Here is a 21,302-nt window from a genome sequence, read left to right as displayed (position 1 = left end):
GCCCTATGCGGCGATGGATCCGAGGCAAGCCGGATCCACAAACTTTTATTCTCAAACTGTAACAAACAAAATAAGAAACAGAGCAGAGTCCGAGCCCGGCTCCAAGCCCCCCCGGCCACGGGGGTGCCAGCAGGGGATGACAGGTGGGGGCGAGAGGGGGAACCAGCCCCTTCCGCGCTGGCGGCGATGGCCCGCGCCGGGGATGGGGTACCCATGGAGGGCAGCTGAGTGCCCCCATACCAGAGGGGGACCCTTGGGTAGCTGCGGCCCCTCCCTTAGACAGCCGTAGTCCTGCCGAACAGGGGCATGGAGACCGGGAGGTGCCACGGCCCCGGCTCGAAGGTGTCCCTGCTGCTGAGCTCCGAGTCCGTCCAGCTGGGGAACATGCGTGGGGAGCACTCTGCCTGCAGGTAGAGGTCCGGGCAGGCCGGCCCGGGGCTGGCTGAGCGGGGCAGGTGCAGCGCAGAGCCGTAGCCGGTGTCCAGGAAGAGGGGTTTATAGCTGGGGGGCTGCTCCTGCTTTTCCAGCCGCTCGTGGCTCAGGAAGGGCGCATTGATCTTGCGATAGAGCCCACGCGTGTCCATCAGCACCTCGCTGTAGGGTGGGGGGGGCTCAGCCATCAGCAGCGCCTCTTCGTAGCACGGCGGCTTCGACAGGTCCGACTCTGCCGGGCAAAGCCCCCCCTCGGCGTCAGCGTGGCCCCCGTACCGCCGTGCTCCCCACTGGGGGGGACGCGCGCTCCGCGGCCGCTCCTTACCGTGCCGGCAGCTCCAGGGCCGGGGGGGTGGGATGTGGGGGTGGTGGTGGTGGTGGTGGTGGTGGTGGGGCTCCAGGCGCAGGCGGTGGGGGACGGCCATGCCGGGGGGGCTGCCCCCATAGCCCTCGTAGTGCAGCGGCTCCAGCTCCAGCGCACGCAGGCTCTGCTCCCGCAGCCGCTCCTCCTGCTGCCGCTTGACGCGCCGCCGCAGGTAGCTGCAGAAGCAGCACAGCAGCACGATGAGCCCCCAGATGAGCCAGAAGCCGGCGAAGCAGGTGAGGAAGGTGTAGGTGCCCTGGGACATCACCATCTTTGCCGCCGGCCCGTGCGGGAGGCCCCCGCCTCTCCCTGCCCTCGGGGTTGGGGTCGGGGTGCTCAGGGTGGCGGTAGGGACGATGCGCTCAAGGCGGCTGATGGCCTCCCCATGCCGTGCCCACCGCCGTCTCCTCCTGGCCTGTGGGCACCCGCCGTCAGGGCTCCGTCCTCGCCATGGGGCTGCGGGGCTGGGTCAGGTGTGGGGGCACGGGGATGGCGCGGTGCCCGGCCCAGCCACTGCCCATTGCTGGGAGGGGTCAATGCGGGGATGGGGTGGGGGGAAACCCTGCAATGAGACAGACACTAATGTGAGCATTCCCACGGTGACTCACTCCACAAGTGCAGCCGTGCCTGGCTCCACACTCCCCCCCCCCAATCTCCCCAGCATACACTCTGCCATGGCTGGGCACCTGGAGCAGGAGTCAGATGCCCTCGATGCCCTCGAGGCCACATGGCATCCTCATGTGCTCTGTGCCCCAAATACATGGCTACCCAGTGCTGACTGCCCTGCAGTGTCACAGTGCTTACGGTGCCCATAGGGTGCCATGGGGAGCCCCAGGGAGGAGTGAGCAGCTGCATCACATGGCACATGGAAGCTCATGCACCACAGCCATTGGTGGCCTTGTGGCTGCAGGGGGCACATGACAGTGTTGGGGACATCTGGGTAGAGGTGGCACTGGGACTGTTGCCTCAGCGCAGCACTTGGCTCTAGGTAGGCTGACAGCTCGGTCACCTTCAGCTGAGTGCTGTGACCAGGGGGGCTGCACACAGCAGCCAGCAGCACCCATGGGTGCTGGCAGACTGGCACGTAAGCACCCGTCAGGATTATTATTATCGTGGTGTGGGAGAAAACACAACGGGGGAGCGGAGAGATGCACGAGTGCTGGAGCAGCAGCCGAGGACAGGGAGAGTACGGCGGTGCCACGTGCCTCTGCTCAGCAAAGGTTCCTCAGGCAGCACAGAGCACCGCCAATGTGCCCAGTGAAGGGACCACGGCGGGGACACTGCGTGCCGGGGAGCCGAGGGGAAGCGGGCAGAGCAGCTGGGCCAGAGGGCCGAGCCATGCCGGAAGGAAGGAGGGAAGGGGAACGGAGGGGCTGAGGAAACACACTCCATCCCTGTTCCGGGTGGTGGGGGCTGCTCCATTGCTCTGCCGCGGGGGCAGAGGCAGCGTTTTAGGAGAGCAGAATCCCCTTCCTAGGCAAACGCGAGCTGGCGTCGCCGGCTAAGGGCAGCACGGTGCGGGCGCAGCTCGCTAGACCCGGCTGCAACAGAGCAGGGAACGGCGACGGTGGCAGGGTCAGGGACGGCGAGAGATGGCAGCTGCTAGGGACCGGGGGCGGATGCAGCGGGGAAGGCGGTGGGAAGGGAATGTCGGGGCCGGAGGTGTTCGGGGAGCGGCGGTGCCGTGTGGTCTGGGGGTGCCGGGGACACCCACGCGGCTCCCTCGGCGCGGAGCGGGAGCGCCGGGCGGCGGCAGCGCGAACCGGGCCAGACCTGCCCCGTCCCCTTCTGACCTCGGCCGGGCCCACCTCGTCCCCCTCTGACCCCGGCCTGAGCCCCGGTGCCCGGCTGCATCCCCGCGCGGTGCCTGCGGGGGGCGGGATGGGGACACCCGGCGGGGACCTCCCCGCTGCCGGTGCCGGGCGCGGCGGCCCCCTCCGTCCTCCTCCTCCTCCTCCTCCTCCCCCCACCGGGTGCGCGCGTTTCCGCCGGGGCGGGGGCGCTTCCCCCCTCCTCCGCTTCCCGATGCCGACGGCCCCGCGCGCGCCCGCTCCGGCCCCGCTCCCCTCCCCGCCGCGCAACAGGCGGGGGCGCCGCGCCCGCTCCCTCCGCGGCTCCCGTTACCGGCGGCGGCGCACGTGGCTCAAGCTGCGGGCGGCGACGGCTCCATAGGGCGGCGGGGGAGCGGGGGGTCCTGGTGCGCGCCCGGTGCGCGGCGCCGCCGCCGCCTCCCGGCGCAGCCTTTGTCTCCGGTGAGCGCTCCCGCGCCGCCGCCGCCGCCGCGCGCCGCCCCGCCCGGGCTCCCGCCCCGCCGCTCCGCCCCGCCCTCGGCTCGGGGAGGGACCCGGCAGCCGGCGGAGCCCCCCGCGCCTCCGCCCCGGGACCCGCGGCCATCGGCGGGGAGTGATTGGGACCAGACGCGGGGAGGGGGAAGGGGAGGGTGAACTGGCGCCCGGAGGGGATCCTGCCATGGGTGCCGGGAGCCCCGGCTGAGCCGCTCGACGCGGGTTGTGGCAGCCCCGTACCGTGGCAATGCCATCGTCCTGGGGTGGTGGCCGTGGGGTGCCGAGGGGTGACACCCAACCAAGCCCTCACGTCCACGGTGACAGCCACGCAGGGACAGTGGCAGCACAGGGGCAGCCACCCCGGCCGTCCCCCCGCCGCTGCGTGACCCACGGTGGCCGATGGCGGCCTCTGTGCCGGGCGGAAGGTGCCGGCGTGGCTCCGGGGTCAGAAGTGGCACTGGGCGCTGAGGGCTCTGTGCCCCCTTTCCCCTCACTGCACCCGAGCGCCGTCCCCCTGCTGTGGCCCTTTGCCCCCGGAGGGCTGTCACCAGCTGTTCCAAGGCACGGCCAAGCCGTTGTCACAGCCACCCCAAGGAACGGGAGCTCTGCTATCACCGTGCCCGGGTACTGCCCGGTGCCGCGTGGCTCTGCTGGGAGCCCGGCAGCGTGGGCACAGGGCAGCGGCAGCGCCGGCACGAGGCCACGCGCCCTCCGGCTGCCCGGATCCGAGCACGAGGCGGTGACACAACGCGGGGGTGCCCGCACGGGCCGTGACACCGCCGCCGCTTCCTCCCCGTGGGCGCCGCGCACTGAGCGCGCTGTCGTGCACGGCCCGGCCGGAAGGACATCCTCCTCCGTGCTGGCCGAGGGCCGAGCTGGGAACGACGGGCACAGCCGCCGTGCCAGGAGGGAGGCCGTTCTGGCGTCGTCCCCGCGGTCCCCATCGCTGCGGCCATCACTCACCTCGCTGGAACCCGGCTCCGGCGGCGGCTCTCACAGCGCGGCACGGCTCGGTGGATGCAGGGCAGCGCTGGGGGTGGGCGGTGGGGCTGGGAGGCTCCCCACGGGCACGAACAAGGCGAGGGGCGCGGCGGGCATCGTCAGACGAGGATGAGGATGGGTGGCGGGGATCGGGCGCCGGTTTTGCGCTGGGAGCCGGGCCCGCGGCCCCGCCAGCCCCGGGGCCGGGAGCTGCCTTCCCCACGGCGGCGGGAGGGTGGGGGGGGGGGGGGGGGGGGAAGGCAGGCGGGGGAGCGCTCCCTGAGCCACATGGTGGGCTGGAGGAGGAGCCGTTGCCCAGGCAACAGCTGAGAGCATCCTTCACCCCTGAAAATCGTGCTCGGCGCTGCCTCCACCACCCCACGGCTCAGGGCAGGGCACTGGGCACCCCACAGCCCCTTGCCGGCCCCCGGATCGCACGGGGTTCTGTTCCTTGGCTCTGGCTCGCTGAGCCGGGCCTTTTCCAGGGGCTGTGCAGCAGCAAGGGCATTGCACGATGGGTAGATGGGGGCAAGGGACCCCCAGGCACTGCGCTGAGGTGCTGTTGGTCAAGGCCGAGCACTTTTTGTGTGATATTTGTGGCTCTGTGGGATGTTCAGTAATGCTCACTGCTGCAGCCCTGCCCCAGAGCCACAGTGCCCACCAACAAACTGTGACCCCAGGACTTTGTGCCTGGGTGCTGCAGGCCAGACAGTGCCCACTGCCAGCAGCACCAGCCTTTCCCATGGCTGCAGCTCCCTCCACCCCTCGCCCTGCCTTCCTTTTTTCCAGAGCTGCAGAAATTTCCTGGATTTTACCCCAAGATGCCCCCTCTGAGTGTGAGAACTCCTCCTCGGCCCGCTCCCATGGCAACTGTTCCCTAGCTACCGATCCCTACTTGCTATTCTCATCCCTGCACAGCTGTGAGCGGCCACCCTGCGCTGCGCACGAGGCCACCACCAGCCCCGCTCCCGGTGCTGGGCTCCCAGCCCACCGCCTGCCTTACCCCACATGGCTCCAGCCAGGACAACCGCCCGCATCCCCTCGTGGCAGCCGTGCTGGCCCCAAGCCCTGGGCGTACCTCTGCAGGGTGTGGGGACCTTGGAGATGCTGTCCCCCCTGCCTAAGGGGGACAGGAAGCAGCACCTTGCTTCAGGCATAGTGGGGTCAGCTCTAAGGCTGCCCTGGGGACGTGTTCCAAAGGGGATGGCAGCACACACACTTGGACAACCAGTGGTGTGAGGCTTTGTGCCCACTGTGTGCCTTGTGGTGACCTGAACTACCCTGCAGAAGCCAGAGGACCATCTGCAGTTTCCACCATAAGCGAAGCTCTACCCGAAATGCAACAAGGCCAGTGCTTGCACTTCTGGCTCAGTCCACCTTGACCCAGCAGCAGCACAAGGCACAGCAAATCTTACACTTAACAAAAGGTTAAAAATGTAAATACTTTCAAACTTTAGTGCAAGGCAAGCAAATGATACCACAGGTCCAAGTTGGTGCTCAGCCCTGCCGTGGGGCCTGGCTCAGAACGAGCACAGGGCAGCAGCACACACACGTACACACACATACACACACAAGACCAATTATTGCTAGGAACACAGCTGGGACACATATACACAGGACAGGACATGACATGGAGGACAGAGGCAGGAGAGCCAGGCTGAGCTCCCTGGGTCCACACAGGACTCCCTTGGAGGCTCAGGCCCCTGTAGCAATGCCCTGCCCTCAGGCACAGCTCTGCTGGATCCTGCGGGCTGGCCCTGCTCCCACTATGACTCCCACAGGGTCATGGCCCTGGGCAAGGAGTCTCTCTGTCACAACTTTACACTCAAGAGCACAGCCATCAAAACCGAGCCAGGACTGGGGCCTGCTTGTGTCCCCAGCAAGCCAGCCGAGCTGGTGGGGCTGTGCTGGGTCAACCCTGCAGCACGCAGGGACAGGGCTATCCCTTGGGTCCAGCTTCTGGCCAGGTGCTGGGGAAGTGGCCATGTCCTGCTGTGCTGCAGGCAGGCTGCCAGCAGGCTGAAGAGGCCAGGATCAGTGCCCAGGAGCTGGCAGCACGTGTGAGATAAGGCAGGAGAAAGCAGGCTCCGGCAGGCAGGGAAGCAGGGATGAGGCAGTGATGCTCTGCTGCCAGGATGCAAAGGGAGATGCTTTGGCATAGCATTCTCCTGTGCCTCAGGGCTGAGCAATGGACTCCTCTGGAGCCAGGGACGCCTCAGCAGGGCCAGAAAAGTCCAGGAAAGATGCTTTAGGCATCTCAAGGCACAGAAGGCCTCTGCCCAGGACTCCCTGGTACATAGCTGGGACTGTCACTCCCCCCATAGGAGGACATTTGTGCCTGTGACAGAGTGGGGGCAGTGCAGGCCCCCACCTATAGATTAAAAATTGACATGTGATATGTACAGACCGACATATATAAATATACACCAAACCTGCAGTGCCACTTCGACACCATGGAATGTGTCAGAGCTGCTCCAGCCCGGCCTTGGCCCACACCAGCACAATCCCTCCCTCCTGCCTTTGGCCCCAGAGGGGGGCGGCAGTGGGTGGGCAGCAGCAGCACCATCCCCAGCAGCACTCAGAAGCGTCCAGTTCTGTCCTGGGGACGATGGCTCACGCACAGCCAGAGGTGCCCTGTGCTGCTGCCAGCGCTGGAGCCATCCTCACAGTCTTCAGAAAAAGACATGTAAAGTTGTAAACAAATCCACCTCGTGGGGCCACTGCTACCTTGTCCTTCAGGCTGGGCTGTTGTTCTTCTGGGCACCCGGAGAGGCAAGAGGGTCCCAGGAGTCGGAGAACAGACTGTGCTCTACAGCCGGGTGGGCTCTTCCTCACTGTCACTGCAGTTCCCACAACAGTCCTGAAGTCAGAGGGGCAACGAGGAGGGAGAGAGGAGCACAGCAAGCAGAGGGTAAGCACAGTCACACAACCTGGTCTACAGCTGCCCTCTGGCAGAGAAACAAAGCTGCACTTTGGGGCTCAGCTCCTAGCAGACATATTTGTGAGTGCATAGCTGACTGGCTCAGAAGCTGGGAGGAAGATGGGCTCTATAGACTACAGCCACCCAGGGAGACAGCTCAGTGCCAGCGCATACAATCTGCCTCACTCAGGACTCATCAGGTCACAAAAAGCAGCTGAAGCCCTGGGGAGGGAGCCTGAGCATGGGACAATGCCAAACTCTTCACAGTATCTCAACTCTTCTGTGGATCCAGGACATCCAAAGAGAAGAGAGAGGGGGAACCCTGGCCTCCTCACAGCCCCCTGGGAGCAGAGCTCCCAGCTGCAGCAGTACAGGGGCAGCTTTGGCTCAAGCTGAGGGTAAAGCTTCCTCCACAGTGGGGAAGGCAGCAAGAGCAGGGAGCAGGATTAGCGGCTCAGGGGGCAGTTAGAACAACAAACAGCTTATGCTCTGCTGGGGGAAAGGGTTAGGCACCGAAGGACAACACTCCTCTTTCCCAGATCTTGCCATGTCCGTGGGCCACCAGGTATTTCCCTGAGCAGAGCAGCCAGGAGAGACTGCTCACCTCTGGAAAGAGAAAACGTGGCAAATCACAGCTCAACCCCTGCATGAGGCAGCCCATCTTTGGGCAGGTCTTGCCTGCCCACAGAAGAGCTGTGTCTCCCAGCAAGCACAACAGTTAAGCACAAATGGGAACTCAACGGGGAAGTCAGAGTCAGCACCGGGTGACTGGGAGTGGGTCCAGAGCAGGCTGGAGCCAGCCATGCTCGAGTGCCACAGCTGCTAGCAGCTGTTGAGGCAGCAGCCCAGAATTTGCCAGTCCTGGAAAGAAGGCAAATACTGTTTGGCTCAGTGGAGACATACAGGCAGGCAAGCCCATAGCAGATGCATGTTTCTGCTCTCCTCATCCCTAGAAAGCATTGCTCTCTCTGTCTGCTCAAGGTCTAGGAGAAATGTCCCAGAGACTCCAGGAGCACACACAGACCACAGCAAGATGAAGGTCTTCTTCAGGGATGGTATTATTCATGTAGGAAGGGAGAAGACTTGCTATTTTAGTACCGTCAGCACCTTCACTCTCCGTGCAACTGCAGCGTGTTTAGCCAGGACACTCCATACCAGCCCCCTCAACATGCAGCAGTGTGAATCAGCCAGGCAAGGGTAGGCTCCTTGCAGCCCTGCATGGGACCTCCTGAGAGCCCTGGGATTCAGCCCAGCATGGGGCACATATCTGCTGCCCCTACATGCCCACCTTCCTCACAGTTCTGCATCAGTGAGAAAGGGCTCAGGGCTGTGCAAGAAATACTGGGCAAGCACTCATACCTGTCTGCTGAAGAAGCGTTGGAGTAACCCTTTCTTGGGCTGTGGTGAAGGCTGCCCTTTCCAGTCCAGGTCTGGGGGCACCGTGCCATCTGTGCTAAACACATTCAGCTCCTTGAAGCAGTCTGTCTCTATCATCTGAAAGAGGGCAAAACATGGCTGCAGCAACTGCAATGCAAAGCCTGTCACCGACGGCCCAGCAGAGCGCAAGGGCAGCAGCGACAGCAGAGTTCCTGCTGCTTCCCCTGCAGGATGCTGCACCCAGCCACAGTGACACAAGCAGGGGCAAAGACCTGTCCTGTAAAAAAGGATTGGTGTACGTGCTAGTTCGCACTCACCTCATTCTGCCAAGGAATGGGCACACTTCCAGTAGCAAACTTCTGGTAGAAGTCATTGTCCGTGGGCTCCAGCTCCACTCCTTTCACCGTGGAGAACTGCTCGATGTCCAGAACATCCTTGCAGTAGATGGCCTGGGGCTAAACAGCACAAACATTGCTCTAATGCCAGGCTGCACAATGATGACACCCACTGAAACCACATGGATACTGGCCAAGCATGAGCCCCTTCTACCTGCCTGCCTGAGCTGTGTTCTGCCACACAGGGAGCACTGGTCAGACCCACTTGTGACCAGCAGCCCACCCTCAGGTGAATGGCCAGAGCAGCAGCCCCAGAAATAAGAGCGATGGACCCCATCTCCTCAGGTGAGCCAGTGCAGGGCTCCTTCTTCCCTTGAGAGCATCAGTGACTGAAGAGGTCAGGAGGTGGACAGGCACTTACATCTGGCTTGAAGGGTGGATCCAGCATGCCTGCTTCCAGCCTCCGGAAGTTGAGGTGTTTGAAGAGAGGGTGCTCCTTCACCTCCCTAGCCCCAGCTCCTCGGCAGCCCAGGCGCTCCAGAGGGTCTTTGCACAGGAGCTGTAACATAAGGAAATCAGTGTTCCAGGCAGAGCAGTTCAGGCAGGAGCAGCCCTGAGGTCGGTGGACTCCTGCAGTACATCTCCAGGAAAGGCACATGCTCACAAGGCATCTGTGAGTGAGGAATTTAGGCACTCTGGACCCTCCTGTTACCATTGTCAGAGCAAGGGAGCCTCATTCCCACCCTTTCCTCTACAGGGAGCAGTCCTGACGTTTGGCTGCTGTGTGCAAAGGGGTGGTAGGGGACAGGGCTGCACTCGTACCATGGTGCAGAGGGAGCGGGCACAGGGCGAGAACTTCTCTGAGTACTCCTCCTGCACATCCTTCACCAACCGCTCCACCTCCTCCCGCTTGATCTTCTTCTTGCGCTGCTGGAAGGGGGACTGCCCCTCAATCATCTCATACACCAGGCAGCCCAGCGCCCACCAGTCTGGGCTGAATGTGTAGCGCTCATTCTTCACCACCTCTGGAGCTGTGCAGAAGCAGGAAAATGTGAGGTCAGGGAGAGCACAGTGCAGTGCAGCACAGTGCAGTCAGAAGCTACTTTTTAATTAAACCAGGATCGCTCCTTACCCATGTAGCCAACTGTTCCCACACGCCCCTTGATTGTTTGGCCCTCAGGCACGTGCACAGCCAGCCCCAGATCCGAGATACGAATGTGACCTGTGCAGAGAAGGGCACAAGTTAGCAAATCCAAGTCGTGAGATAATATTTTAAGCTGCCAAGAACTTGGAGCAACTCTGATTCAAGCATAGGAAGGGAAAAGGACCTGGGCTCTGCACTCACCATGGTCATCCAGTAATATGTTCTCAGGCTTCAGATCCCTAGGAAGGAAGCAGCTTGATCAAGAAGGAGCCCATTATGAAAGCAAAGGACACGGGGGATCAGTGACATCTCAAGAAGTCACAGGTAAACAGCAGAGGGATGCACAGGCCTGCTATAGGTAGCCCTCATCCTGGAATTAGCCCTGAAAGATCCCCCTTCAGCCCTCCACCAGGAGGCACTGAGTCTACATCTACTTCCTTCTCTTCAGGTGCACAACTCCAGATAAGGTAGGCCATGCAGGAGAGGAGCAGAGAGTCAGTACTGAGGCAATCACAAGCACTCGCATCTTATTAGTGATCTTTCACCAGCATAAGGCAGCCAGGCTATGCCTTTCTGCATCTCCTGTGAGATCAGCTTTCCATTCCTGATCTCCTCTCAACCAGCTCTGTGCTGCTTTCAAGCGCAAGCTTATTTTCTTGAGCAGACAGTCCCAGCTGTGACAGTAAGGGCAGCAGGAACAGTCTTGCTCCTGCAGCCAGTGCCCCTGCTGGAGCCAGGCAGCACGCACCTGTACACGATCCTCTCCTGGTGCAAGTCCTCGAGGCCACAGCAGATCTCAGCAGCATAGAAAGCTGCCCGGGGCTCCTCGAAGCCAGCCTCTCCCATGTGGTAGATATGGAACTTGAGGTCCCCTCCATTCATGAGGGTCAGCACTAGGCAGAGAGCATCTTTAGTTTCATATGCATAGGCTAAGCTCACCTGCAATTCAGGGCAGAAAGGCTGTTAGAAGACACAGCTGGAAGAGGGAGACACCCACACTCTGATGGGTACTGTCACCCAAAAAGCCAGGATATGGGCAGCAATAGGATGGGCTTCTGTAGAGCAGACAGTGGATTTTCAAACCCAGGGAGGATCTGGAAGTGCCCAGTAGCCCCTGTACACCCCCAGCTTTCCTCAGAGAGGAAGGATGCTCATCTCTCTGAGCCAGAACCGCTCCCCTCTAGGGGCAAGCAGCACCCAGCAGCAACCCTGGGGCACCATCTGATGAATCCTTCATAGTGGGAAGTTTCAGACAGTCCACACCTCTGCATAGCCAGGGAGAGAGCTGTCCACCACACAGCATAGGGCTAGGCTTCTGCCCATTTGGCAGTCTGGAGGCATTCAGGTCATTTTGTGGAGGCAGTGGAAGGTCCTGCCAGATCCCAGCCTTGTGACAGGGACCCTGCTCCATAGGCAGGGCCTGCTCCTGCCTTTCCACACAGTGTGAGGAGCACAGAAGAGCCAGGCCAGCTGACTGTGGGAAGAATCAACCACTGCAGCAAAGTGAGAGCAATTCCTATGTACTTACTACAAACCTACTGTTCACTTTTTCCAGGATCTGTTTCTCATTCAGGGCCATGGCTTCTCCCTTCCGCTTTTTGATCCGTTTCTTCTCCAGTTTCTTGCAGGCATACATCTTCCCTGTGGCACGCACTTGGCAGGCACAAACCTGGAGTGGGAGACAAGGCTCAGCACCTTCCCACTGCTGTTTCCAGTGGGGGTCTAGGTTCTGCTCTTGAAGTGAGGCACAGAAAGGTGAAGATTGCCCTGGTTTCAGCCCCATCCTGAAGCGAGCAAGGACCACAAAGACACAGGGAACAGCAACATCTCAAGGTGCCACAGTAGCAGGCTGGTGCCTGCAAAAACAGAAGGCCACACTAGAAACAAAAAGAAGCCTGAAAGAGCAGCAGTTTTCAGGAATGCAGTTTCCCCTGTCAAGAGACTGGGGAGAAAATTATTCTCATCCCAGGCACCAAAAGTACATGCTGCCTACTTTGTGCAACCACCTTCTGCATCTCCCATGTCTGCAAGATGGGAGCTCTTGTCTATCATAAGGGAGCTGAGATAATGCAATGCCCAAAGAACAGCAGTGTCCGGCACAGAACAAAGATGAACATCTCAGAAAAATCCCACAGCCGTTAGCACCTGCCTCCCAGTGCTGGAGCAGCTTACAGCACCCCACCTGCCCACCCCAAATACAGAGGAAATGCTGGCCACTCACCTCTCCAAAACCACCCTTGCCTAGCACGCGGTATTGGCGGAAAGTGTTTTTGGTCACCGGCTGCCTGCGGAGCAAAGGAAACTGTTGTGAGATGGAAACAGGAAAACAACAGGGGCTGAAACTCAAACCACCCCCACACCCTGGCCTGAGAGCCTGTGAGTCACTGTGAAACCCCTGCTTAAGAAGAACCTGCTTCCCTGCAAGCAAGCAAGGCTAGGGCAGCTGATAGAGGCTCCTTGTGCCAACAGGGGGCCCTGAAGGAAAGGAATTGCAAAGGCCAGGTCCTTGGCCCAGCAGCAAAGGAGCCCTAGGGACCTCTCAGGCAGCCCAAGTGCTGCAGGGTGCAGGTCTCCCAGCGATGCCAGAGGATGTTACCGTTCCAGCCATTTCCACTGCAGGAAGCGGTTGAAGTACAAGCTGTCGAGGTAGTCAGCAAAGGGAGCCACACTCAGGTAGTCGTGGATAAGCCTAGGAGAGAGCAGAGCCAGCAAGGCAGCTGAGAGCTGCTCACAGCCACACAGCAGGAGGTGAGGAGCCCCAGGAGCCCTGTATCTTTGCCATCCCCTCACCCAGCACCGCGCTGCACTGAATCACCCACGCACCCTGCACGGCCCTGACCCTAAAGCCCACCCTCTGTGCTAAGTCTTGATCCAAAAGGAAGATGCGTTGGAGGCACAACTGCGACGAAGGCAGCACCCTGGGACTGCCTTCTGCAGGACTGGCACTGATCATTGTGGCCTCTCAGCAGCAGCCGTGGCTGTGGGACAAAGGGGGGCGATAGGACTCTTTGCAATTGCCCCTCACTGGGCAAATGCATGCACAAGGCTATAATCAGCTGCTGAAAGCCACTAGCAACATTCAGTACCAGGCACTGAGTTGTTCGGTTTCAGATGAATATCCAGCACAAAAGGCCACAGGGGATCCTGCTTGAGAGCTAACTGCCTCAGAGACTGGTGCCAAGGCTGCCCAACGGAATAGAAAGCCTTAGACTCAGTGTCTAGACTGGAGACATGCATCAAGGCGAAGCGGATGGGCTCTTTCCCTTTCAGAGCCTGCCAAGGGAAGGCAGGGCCCAGCCCGGAGGCTCTGCATTCAGACAAGGACACCAGTTACCACACACAGAGTTAACGTTCCCCAGAAGACTGCAGCAAACCCATTGCCACAGCCCTGCAACTTGATTAGGCAATATGCTGCTGCTACTGTTCACAGAGGGGTGGGGGCTGTAAGCCCAGTTTATCTAACAGCTTCCTCTTCTCACCCAGAGCCATGACCTCGGACACTGTTTCTGTGATGAGCTCAGGGAGCAGAAGTGACCTTAGATTGCTGTAGCAACAGCTACCATGATCTAGCCACAACAGCCACATCTGTGGTCAGTGGGAGAGGACAGCTGGCAATGAAACTGCTGCAGTCAGCTCTGCACGATGGGTGCCCACCAGATCCAGGCACAAAACTAGAAATAGCGTGGCCAGCCTCTGAGGCTTCCTTGGTGGCAGCTCAGAGCCATGACAAACTGAGAGGAGTGACAAAGGTTTCCGCTGCAGCTTGGATTCCTGGAGCTGTGTTGCACACTGCAAGCCCCAAAGTACCCTGGCCCCATCCCACACAGTCCCAGCCCTGGCATCAATCTCTGACGTCCTGGAGGAACGGAGTGGACAAGGTGAGCTGGCTGCAGCACCCAGCACTGTGCTGTGACACAGCTGCAGGATTGGCCCAGCCCTCCAACTCACTTAGTGGATTCTTTGAAGAGCTCCTTGGAAGGTTCCTGCTCCAGCCTCTCACAACAGGCATCCACCAGCTGGGAGGGGACTTCAGGCACATGGTCCTCACTCTGGGGACAAAGGGACTGAGTCAGTGGGCAGCAGAGCCCAAGGGTCCTGTCAGGAAGGAGAAGCCACAGGAACAGCATACAGGTGCTCATCTGCTTCAGAACAAGTGGAAAAAGCAGCACAGGCACTTGCGAGGTGGACTTTACCCTCACAATCCTGTCCAGAACTGCAGCAGGACAGGGGTAATGACAACTGTCAGCTGTACTACTACTGCAGGCAGCACACACAGCCCTCTCGCTCACCTTTGGCTTCAAGTACTTTTCAATCAGGTGCTGCCCACATTCCTTCCGCTTCTCATCTGGAGCTACTTCGTACCCAGCCTGCAAAAAGCAAACACGGTCAGGGACAGGCCCAGCTGGGAACCAGGCCGGGCTACCAGGCAACAGCTGCACAGCAGCAACACCCTGCCCAGGTACCACAACACTGCGCCTTCCTGGAGAACCAGATCTCTGGCAAACACCTCCCTAAGCAAAGGCCCAGCCCTATCTCAGAGAAAATGCAACTCACAGGAAAACTTCCTTGCCCAGAAGTAGCTGGCAATAGCTTGAACACCCAGAGCCAACTGAACCGTGCCCAGGATGCCAAGAACACCCCTGCCTTCTCAAGGAAGCCTGACAGGCTTTGCTCTTACCACAGCATCCAGGAACTTGACGCAGCGTGACAGCTCAGGCCGTGTCTCACAGAACTGCCGAAACAGCATGCGCCCGATGGGCTGCTTCTCACACAGGCTGTGGTAGTCCCGCTCTGCAAATGGGGAGGAGATCACACACTGTCAGCCTTCCTCCCGGCCCCAAGCAGCAGTGATGAGGCTTCTGGTTGCTGAGGGGCTCCACGGCTCCCAGGAGACAGAAATGCACCCAGCTGGGACAAGAAGCCACAGGCTGAGCTTTTATGACCCTCTATGGAAGGTTTTCCCTAACAGATGTTTGAACTGCTCTTCCGTACAGTACCCCATCTTGTTTTAAGCAAGGGATCTCAGTATCTCCTGCTTGGCTAGAGGCACTCTTCTTGATCCTCTCTCCATGGTGATCAGATACATAACTTTCCCTGGGCACTGTGGAACACACTGAGCTTGTTTGGAGGCAGAACACCCAGGCTGAGGGCTGCTCCGATGACTCTCACAAATCACTCTGCTTCACAAAGCCTGCTGAAAGCAGCGGCGCCAATGTGGGGGGAACCATTTCCAGCCATGTCCCGTTAATGCTGCACATCACCATCACACATCCCTGCTCCATGGAACAGCCACCTCTTTGCAGTCGAGTCCCACTGCCCCCGTGGAACTTGGTTTCCCCCAATGATTCCTCCTACCCATCTCCCCACAGTCTTCTGAACCAGGCACACACACCTCTGACTATCCAAAGCACTTTCAGTTCTATGCTTCACCCTGCCCTGGGCTCTTGGTGCTCCTCGGTGCTGATGGCTTCCCCCCACCATGTGGCAGTTTCTCCTGAGGAAGCTATGGCTTCCTGGTGGTGCACAAGCATGGAAGGGCTACGATCCTGCCTGTGTTCTCCCCCCCCTCCCCCCTCTGCTGCTGTGGGGGCTGCTTCACCATCCTGGCTGCCCCAGCTGGTTTACTCATTTGCAGGGGAAGGAATTCCCCACTGCTGTAGAGGATGGGAGCTTGCTGCCAGCAAGACTGGGGGCTTTTGGTCACCTTGCTGCTGCCTAGGCACACATTAGGTTGCTCTCTGTAGTCACGGCACACAATCCCAATTCTGCAGCAGCACCACCGCACTGGTGATCCTGCCCAGCCTCTGCAACAGGAAGTGAACACACCTCTATCTGGCTGCCAGGGGACAACAAAGCCACCAGGGACTGGAGATGTCTCTCCTGGAGGGAAACCAAAGAAGGCAGCCACCACCTGCGAGAGCGCTGCCCTCATGGCTCTGCAAGGGGAACTGGGCATCACTGGTGAGAGCACAGGCTGGGAGGTGCCTCCACAGCATCACGGGACAGCGGGACAATGGAGATGGACAAACCGCCAGCATTCATCACCAGCAAATGGGCAGCACAACAAAAATGAACATCAATGCTAGAAAACAGATCATGACACCTACAGAAGGGTGGCTGTGCAGAAGACAGCCCATGTCAGAAGCACCTCAGTGCTCAGGACCCGCTACAGTGAGGCAGCATGTCCAGTATCAAGGCTGCAGTTTCCAGCTGACTGCAGTGACTGTGGAAAGAGCCACGAAGGTGGTGCCCAACATGAAGCAGCTGAACTGGGTGTTGTGGGCTTGGAAGTTATAATCTGGATGATGGAGGTTGTTATTTCAAGTGCCATGGTCCTGTGTACCTTCAAATGGAACCACTCTGAGTGACTTCTAGGACCTTGTACCAGGACCTGGAACACCTGCGCAGTGCAGAACTGGGGACTGGAGCTGCAGACACATCCCAAACCCAGTCAGCCTGGCGACACCCGCTCTGAAACAAAGTCAACACTGCCACTCTCCAGCTGGCAGATGAATATGGAGCAACAACTTAAACAAGCTCTCCCCCTCCCAGAAAGCAGATCACTCCCACCTTCCAAGTCAACTCCTCAAACAATCTTATACAATGTCAGGACCAAACCTGCTGCACAAACATTAAAATCATGAAGAGTACAAAGTGCAGAATTAAAATCACAGACCTAGCCCTACTCAGCTGTACAACTCTCATCCATACTGCACAGCAAGAACCCAATTCTGCTCAAGTAAAGTCGCTGCTTTAATTTTAGAAGCTGAGATCTGCAGCATAAGGCTGAACATCAGCCAAGAAAACAGGAAGATGTTAGCAGGACCTTTGTAATTCATGCAAAGGCACTCCTGAGCAATGCTCACAGCAACGGGCAGGTTTGTTTGTGCAGAGAAGGACACATATCTCTACTGAAACTTCTCACCATCTAGAAGGCTTGGGGGTACATCAACAAGTGCCACACAGCTGTGACTTACCTGCCCACTGTTCCTTCCCCGCACTCTAAATTGCGTTGGCCAAATCCTTGGCCAGGATTTGTGCCCTATCACCCATCTCTGGCCCTCCCACGGCTCACCTGCATTCAGACCTCCTGTGATCTGACAGGTCGCAGCCACACAGCTGCCCCACAGCCCAACGCCAGAGCCCTGCTGCTCACCAAGGGCTTGCCGCAGGTCCTCGCAGAGGCTGATGTGTGGGAACTGCAGCATCTGGCGCCATTTCTTACTCTTGCCTTTCCGGTTTCCGCCACCACCTGCAGGGCACACAGATTCGGCAGGATGAGTTACGAGTGAGGGACGTCCGACTGCAGATGAATCTTGTTGCACCGGGAGCCCGGGCAGCACCAAGAGGTATCGCTGCCTCCCAGCCAGAAGGACAGGGACGCTGGAGCCTCAGCTGACTGCCAGAGGAAATGGAAGGACCGACTGCTCCGGCTGCTCAAAAGGCAGAACAAAGCAATGACAGTAAGGTCTTTCCTCTGGACATTTCATTCATATTTAAGATGGGAAAATCACAGCAGAGGGAGGAGTGCCTATAGCCACAGGTTGCTCTGTGCCTTGGCTCCCAGGCCCTTTTGAGGCCAAACTGTGCTTGGTGTGAAGCTCTTTGCTGCTGGTTTCTTGCTGTAGTTAAGATTCATGCCACCTACTCATTCCAGACTGATTGCTTACTGCAGGGAGGGGCTCTCAGAGAAAGGACACGAAGCTGGGAGACAGGAATTCCTGCTCTAATCCCAGCTCCACAGAGAACTCACTGCATTGCCCCAGGCTCATCACTTCAGTTTCCCACCTGTGAAGTGGGGACACTCCCACTGTTCTGCAGAGATAAGCCAGCCTCAGAAAAGCAAGATCCAACAATTAGATATTATTCCATCTTCAGGTGCTGGAGTAAATGCCCAGTGCTGTAGAAAAGGGTGGGAAAACTCCAGATAGACCAAAAAATTTACATCATAGCAAACACTAAGTACTGGAATACTGTGAATACTTGCATGCCTGATTGCTCAGATCAGCCAACCTCTAGGGATTGTGCTCCTCCTGCTCAGTGCCAACAAACACAAAAACTCCCCCCTGACTCTGGAAATGCATTAAACCTCACTGCTGAGTCGGGCCAAAGGCACAGCACTCTGAAATCCGTGAAGAACACCATTTTTCAGCTCTTGAGAAACAGTTTCATAATGCTTTCCTCCACCGCAGATGTGATTCGGTCCTCAGATGTTCCCTGTACCCACGCTCCGGGTTTCCAGCACCTACACTACAGGCATGTAAATGGGGTGGGATGAGATGCGACAGGATGGCTGCAGCCGTGAGCCTTGGCACCGCTGGGTGGCTGTGCTGCATCTGCCCCCCGTGGCAGCTGGGCCGCACGACTGTACAAACTCAGGAAGGAAGTGACTCAAGGGTAAGCAGGGGTGGAAGAAACCAGCAGCGCTGACACCTTGTCAGCCACAACTCCCAGCCACAAACAAGGACAGGGACAATCGGTAGGTGAGAGCACAGGAGTGTAGGCACTCTCACAAGCATGTAGAAGAAGGCAGAGTTATGTCCCATGACACACTGAAGATGCAGCTTGTGCTCCCCTGCAGGTAACGCAGCAAACAGCTCAGTGGGGACTTGCACCCCCATGCAGCTCTGTCCCAGCAGCACACAGCAACCTTCATTTAGAGGACAGGGCAAGAGGGAGGCAGGCCTGACCCAGCGCTTGTCACATTTCTGAGGCTGGTCACATCCCATCTGCCACAAGCCAGCAGACAGAGGGAACAAGAGGGGAAAGATCCTTCCAAGAGAAATCACCATCCTGTTGTGCCCACTGCTGTCCACACCCTGATGGCACACACTGAGCACAGGTGTGTGCATGGGCCTTATTGCACCGAGTGCTCTCCATCAAAGCAGAGAGGAGCACCTCAAAGCAGGGCAGCAGCTGTGCCACACCTCTCACACAGCCCCACACTCCACTTCAGCCACAGCACTGCAGAGGCTGTGCTCCCGGCTGCTCCGTGTCAAGAGGAGTTTCACGTCCTGAAGTTGCAAGTGCTGCTCTTTGGTTTTGTCTGGGTTTGACTTCAGCTAAACCACAATGGCAACTGTTGGATTTCCCACTCGCTGCTCGACAGCCTCCATGCCTGAAGTATCTGAACGAAGTCTGATTTCCAAGCAGTTCAGAACTGTCTCTGCCCAGGGAAATTTAATTTCAATGCTCTTTGCTCCCACAAATCTAATCTCCAAAGCCCTCTAACTGGATTTCAGCGAGCCCCTCGGGCTCAGAAACTACTCGGCCCGGCCAGTTGCACAGCGCGGCCCTTCCACAGCCGCAGAGGGGCCGTGCTTCCCCACCACCCCACGCAATCTAATGAACCTCCCTGCGGAGCCAGACCCAGGCAGCCGTGGACGGAGCTCCCGGTTCTCTCTCAGCTACTCGAGGTGTCCCGGATCGGCTCAGCTCCACGTCCCTCCAGCACCAGCCGCGCTTCGCCCCGCTCCACGCGCTGCACTGACGGAGGGCCGCGGGCACACGGCTCAGCCCTGCGCGGGTACAAGCGGTCGCAGCGCGACGCGCCGGCCCGAAATGAACTTTTTTACCTCTTTGCCCCCCGGGAGGAGGGATACGGGCAGGAGACGGGCAGCAGCCGCGGCTGCAGGGCAGCTTCTCTCAGAGGCGCAGTGCGGCCGTCCCACCGCGGCTCTGGGCCGTCCCGGCGCGGCGGCAGGCCTCGACCCCACGCCCCGGGACGGAGCGCGGCCCTCCCGGCCCCGGGCCTGCCACCCCACCTCGGCCGCCTCCCACTGCTCAGGAATCGCTCACCTTCTCGGGCCTTGAGCAGCACGGTGTTGGCGACGATGTTCTCCAGCTCCATGGGCCCGGGCGGCGCCGCCACCTCCCGCGCGGCTCCGCGCCGCTCCCCTCTGCTCCGCTCGAGCCCCGCCGCCGCCGCCACCCCCCCGCTGCCGCCGCCGCAGCTACGCCCCGCCCCCGGGGCCCAACCCACCAATGCCTGCCCACGCTCCTCCCGCGCCGCGCTCCCATTGGTTCGGATCCCCCCAAGGAAGCCTCGCCCACTCCGCTGCGCCCCTGCCCGAGGAGGGCGGAGGTGTGAGGGGGCGGGCCGGAGAGAGAGAAGAGCGCGTCATGCGGCGGCCATTGGCGGAGCGCTATCCGGGGCTGGGAGCGGGCGATGATTGGAGGCGCAGGTGTCAGTCAGAGAAGTGCACGGCAGAGCCGGGCAAGGATTGGGCAAGCTGTAACTGCGCCCACCACATTAGGGTCCCGCCTACTACGGCCTCTGATTGGGTTATAGAGCTGCCACTCCGCGGCAGACTGGGCCATGATAGGAGCGTAGCTTAGGGGTGGGGTCAAGAGGCTGCTTATAGCGCAGTGCTGAGGTGGGGCTCGGGGCAGATGGTGGTGTGGGTAGTTGGTGTTTGTGTGCTGCGTGTTGTGGTGGCTTATTCTGTTCAGTCGAAGGTCTGTTCTCGCTGCCCTTCCATTAGCCGTGGGCTCTGACTGAATGAAGGCTGCCTTACAGCAGGCTCCTACGTGCTCCGCTCACCAACGAGTCACTGTGGGGCAGTCACTGAGCACTCACGGTGCTCCGCATTTCTGTGCTTTCCCCCAGCAGAGCACTGCATGGCAGCTTTCCTGCAGCCTGTGCTCTGGGGGCCGGCCCAGGCCGCCCTGCCGGCGAGCAGGAAGGAACCGGTTCCTGTTCTCATTATCTCTCCCGATAATAAGGCATTATTGCGAGCGCTTGTTGCCTGTGCGATTTGTAATGGCTGTGGTCTGCTGCATCCTCCAGCATCTGCTGGGGATCAGATGTTGCATCATTGGTTATGTCTCCACAGCAATAACGAGGATCTCCGGTGTCAGTCCCCACGTCAGCTCACACAGAGCTTCCCCCTTTCAAAGCTCTTCTTTTAAAAGTGACATACACTTAACCCGAGCCTCAAACGCAACAGCTCTGTATGCGTGTGCTTGCATATGGGTCCCGTAGGTAGCAGCTTTCTTTTCTCAATGGCATTTTGCATCAGGGCAGGCACAGATATCCTGCTGCTGGTGGAGCTGGGGCTCTGCTTTGGGCTCTGCAGAGGAGCTGAGGCTGCAGGAGAGCTCTGCAAACCCACGCTTCTTGCAGCACAGAGCAATCGTTCAAACTAATCTGGACAAATGTGAGAAACAGCCTGAAAATACAGGATGCAATTCAGCTCTGGCAAGCACAAGTAATACGTGGAGGCAGGGATAATCGGTGCTCGCAGGGGATCACCCTTCCAGCAGTGCTGCTCAGCAGCTGAGCGGCAATAAGGGTGATGCTGCTGGGGTTTAAAGTGACTTAGTGAACGCTGAATGGAAGGGGACAGAGCAACCCATCCAGGGTGTCACAGTGGGTTACGAAACATCGCTCCCCAGCTGAACCAGCTATGCCCCCATCATGTTCATGGGTATTTTTAGATGCAAAGTGCTGTTTAATTGTGCA

At 59.3% G+C, this 21,302-nt stretch overlaps 2 protein-coding genes across 7 annotated transcripts; both read right to left on the bottom strand.

The window, feature by feature from the left end:
• Window positions 1–34: 34 nt before the first annotated feature.
• Window positions 35–4,282, bottom strand: PRR7 (proline rich 7, synaptic). Of its 4 annotated transcripts, none has more exons than XM_048960744.1 (3): window positions 4,045–4,282; window positions 758–1,358; window positions 35–664 (listed from the first exon to the last, which is right to left on the bottom strand). In XM_048960744.1, the coding sequence occupies exons 2-3, from the start codon at window positions 1,065–1,067 to the stop codon at window positions 276–278; spliced, it is 699 nt and encodes a 232-aa protein (XP_048816701.1). In that variant the 5' UTR covers window positions 1,068–1,358; window positions 4,045–4,282; the 3' UTR covers window positions 35–275. The 4 variants fall into 4 exon arrangements, with proteins under 4 accessions (XP_048816701.1, XP_048816702.1, XP_048816699.1 ...); XM_048960745.1 differs by having other exon boundaries at window positions 35–972; window positions 1,065–1,358; XM_048960742.1 differs by having other exon boundaries at window positions 35–1,358.
• A 1,221-nt stretch (window positions 4,283–5,503) lies between these two features.
• GRK6 (G protein-coupled receptor kinase 6) lies at window positions 5,504–19,761 on the bottom strand. Of its 3 annotated transcripts, none has more exons than XM_048960740.1 (16): window positions 19,637–19,761; window positions 16,995–17,090; window positions 14,517–14,629; window positions 14,128–14,205; window positions 13,787–13,887; window positions 12,435–12,527; window positions 12,060–12,123; window positions 11,367–11,507; window positions 10,587–10,777; window positions 10,040–10,077; window positions 9,827–9,916; window positions 9,517–9,725; window positions 9,116–9,253; window positions 8,677–8,814; window positions 8,342–8,476; window positions 5,504–7,588 (listed from the first exon to the last, which is right to left on the bottom strand). In XM_048960740.1, the coding sequence occupies exons 1-16, from the start codon at window positions 19,686–19,688 to the stop codon at window positions 7,583–7,585; spliced, it is 1,683 nt and encodes a 560-aa protein (XP_048816697.1). In that variant the 5' UTR covers window positions 19,689–19,761; the 3' UTR covers window positions 5,504–7,582. The 3 variants fall into 3 exon arrangements, with proteins under 3 accessions (XP_048816697.1, XP_048816696.1, XP_048816698.1); XM_048960739.1 differs by having other exon boundaries at window positions 5,504–6,922; XM_048960741.1 differs by having other exon boundaries at window positions 5,504–6,922; window positions 10,587–10,731; window positions 11,378–11,507.
• Between the last annotated feature and the right edge of the window lie 1,541 nt (window positions 19,762–21,302).

The sequence above is a fragment of the Lagopus muta genome, chromosome 14, assembly GCF_023343835.1.
Source record: "Lagopus muta isolate bLagMut1 chromosome 14, bLagMut1 primary, whole genome shotgun sequence".
Taxonomy (NCBI): domain Eukaryota; kingdom Metazoa; phylum Chordata; class Aves; order Galliformes; family Phasianidae; genus Lagopus; species Lagopus muta.
This window is presented reverse-complemented; position numbering and strand designations above follow the sequence as displayed.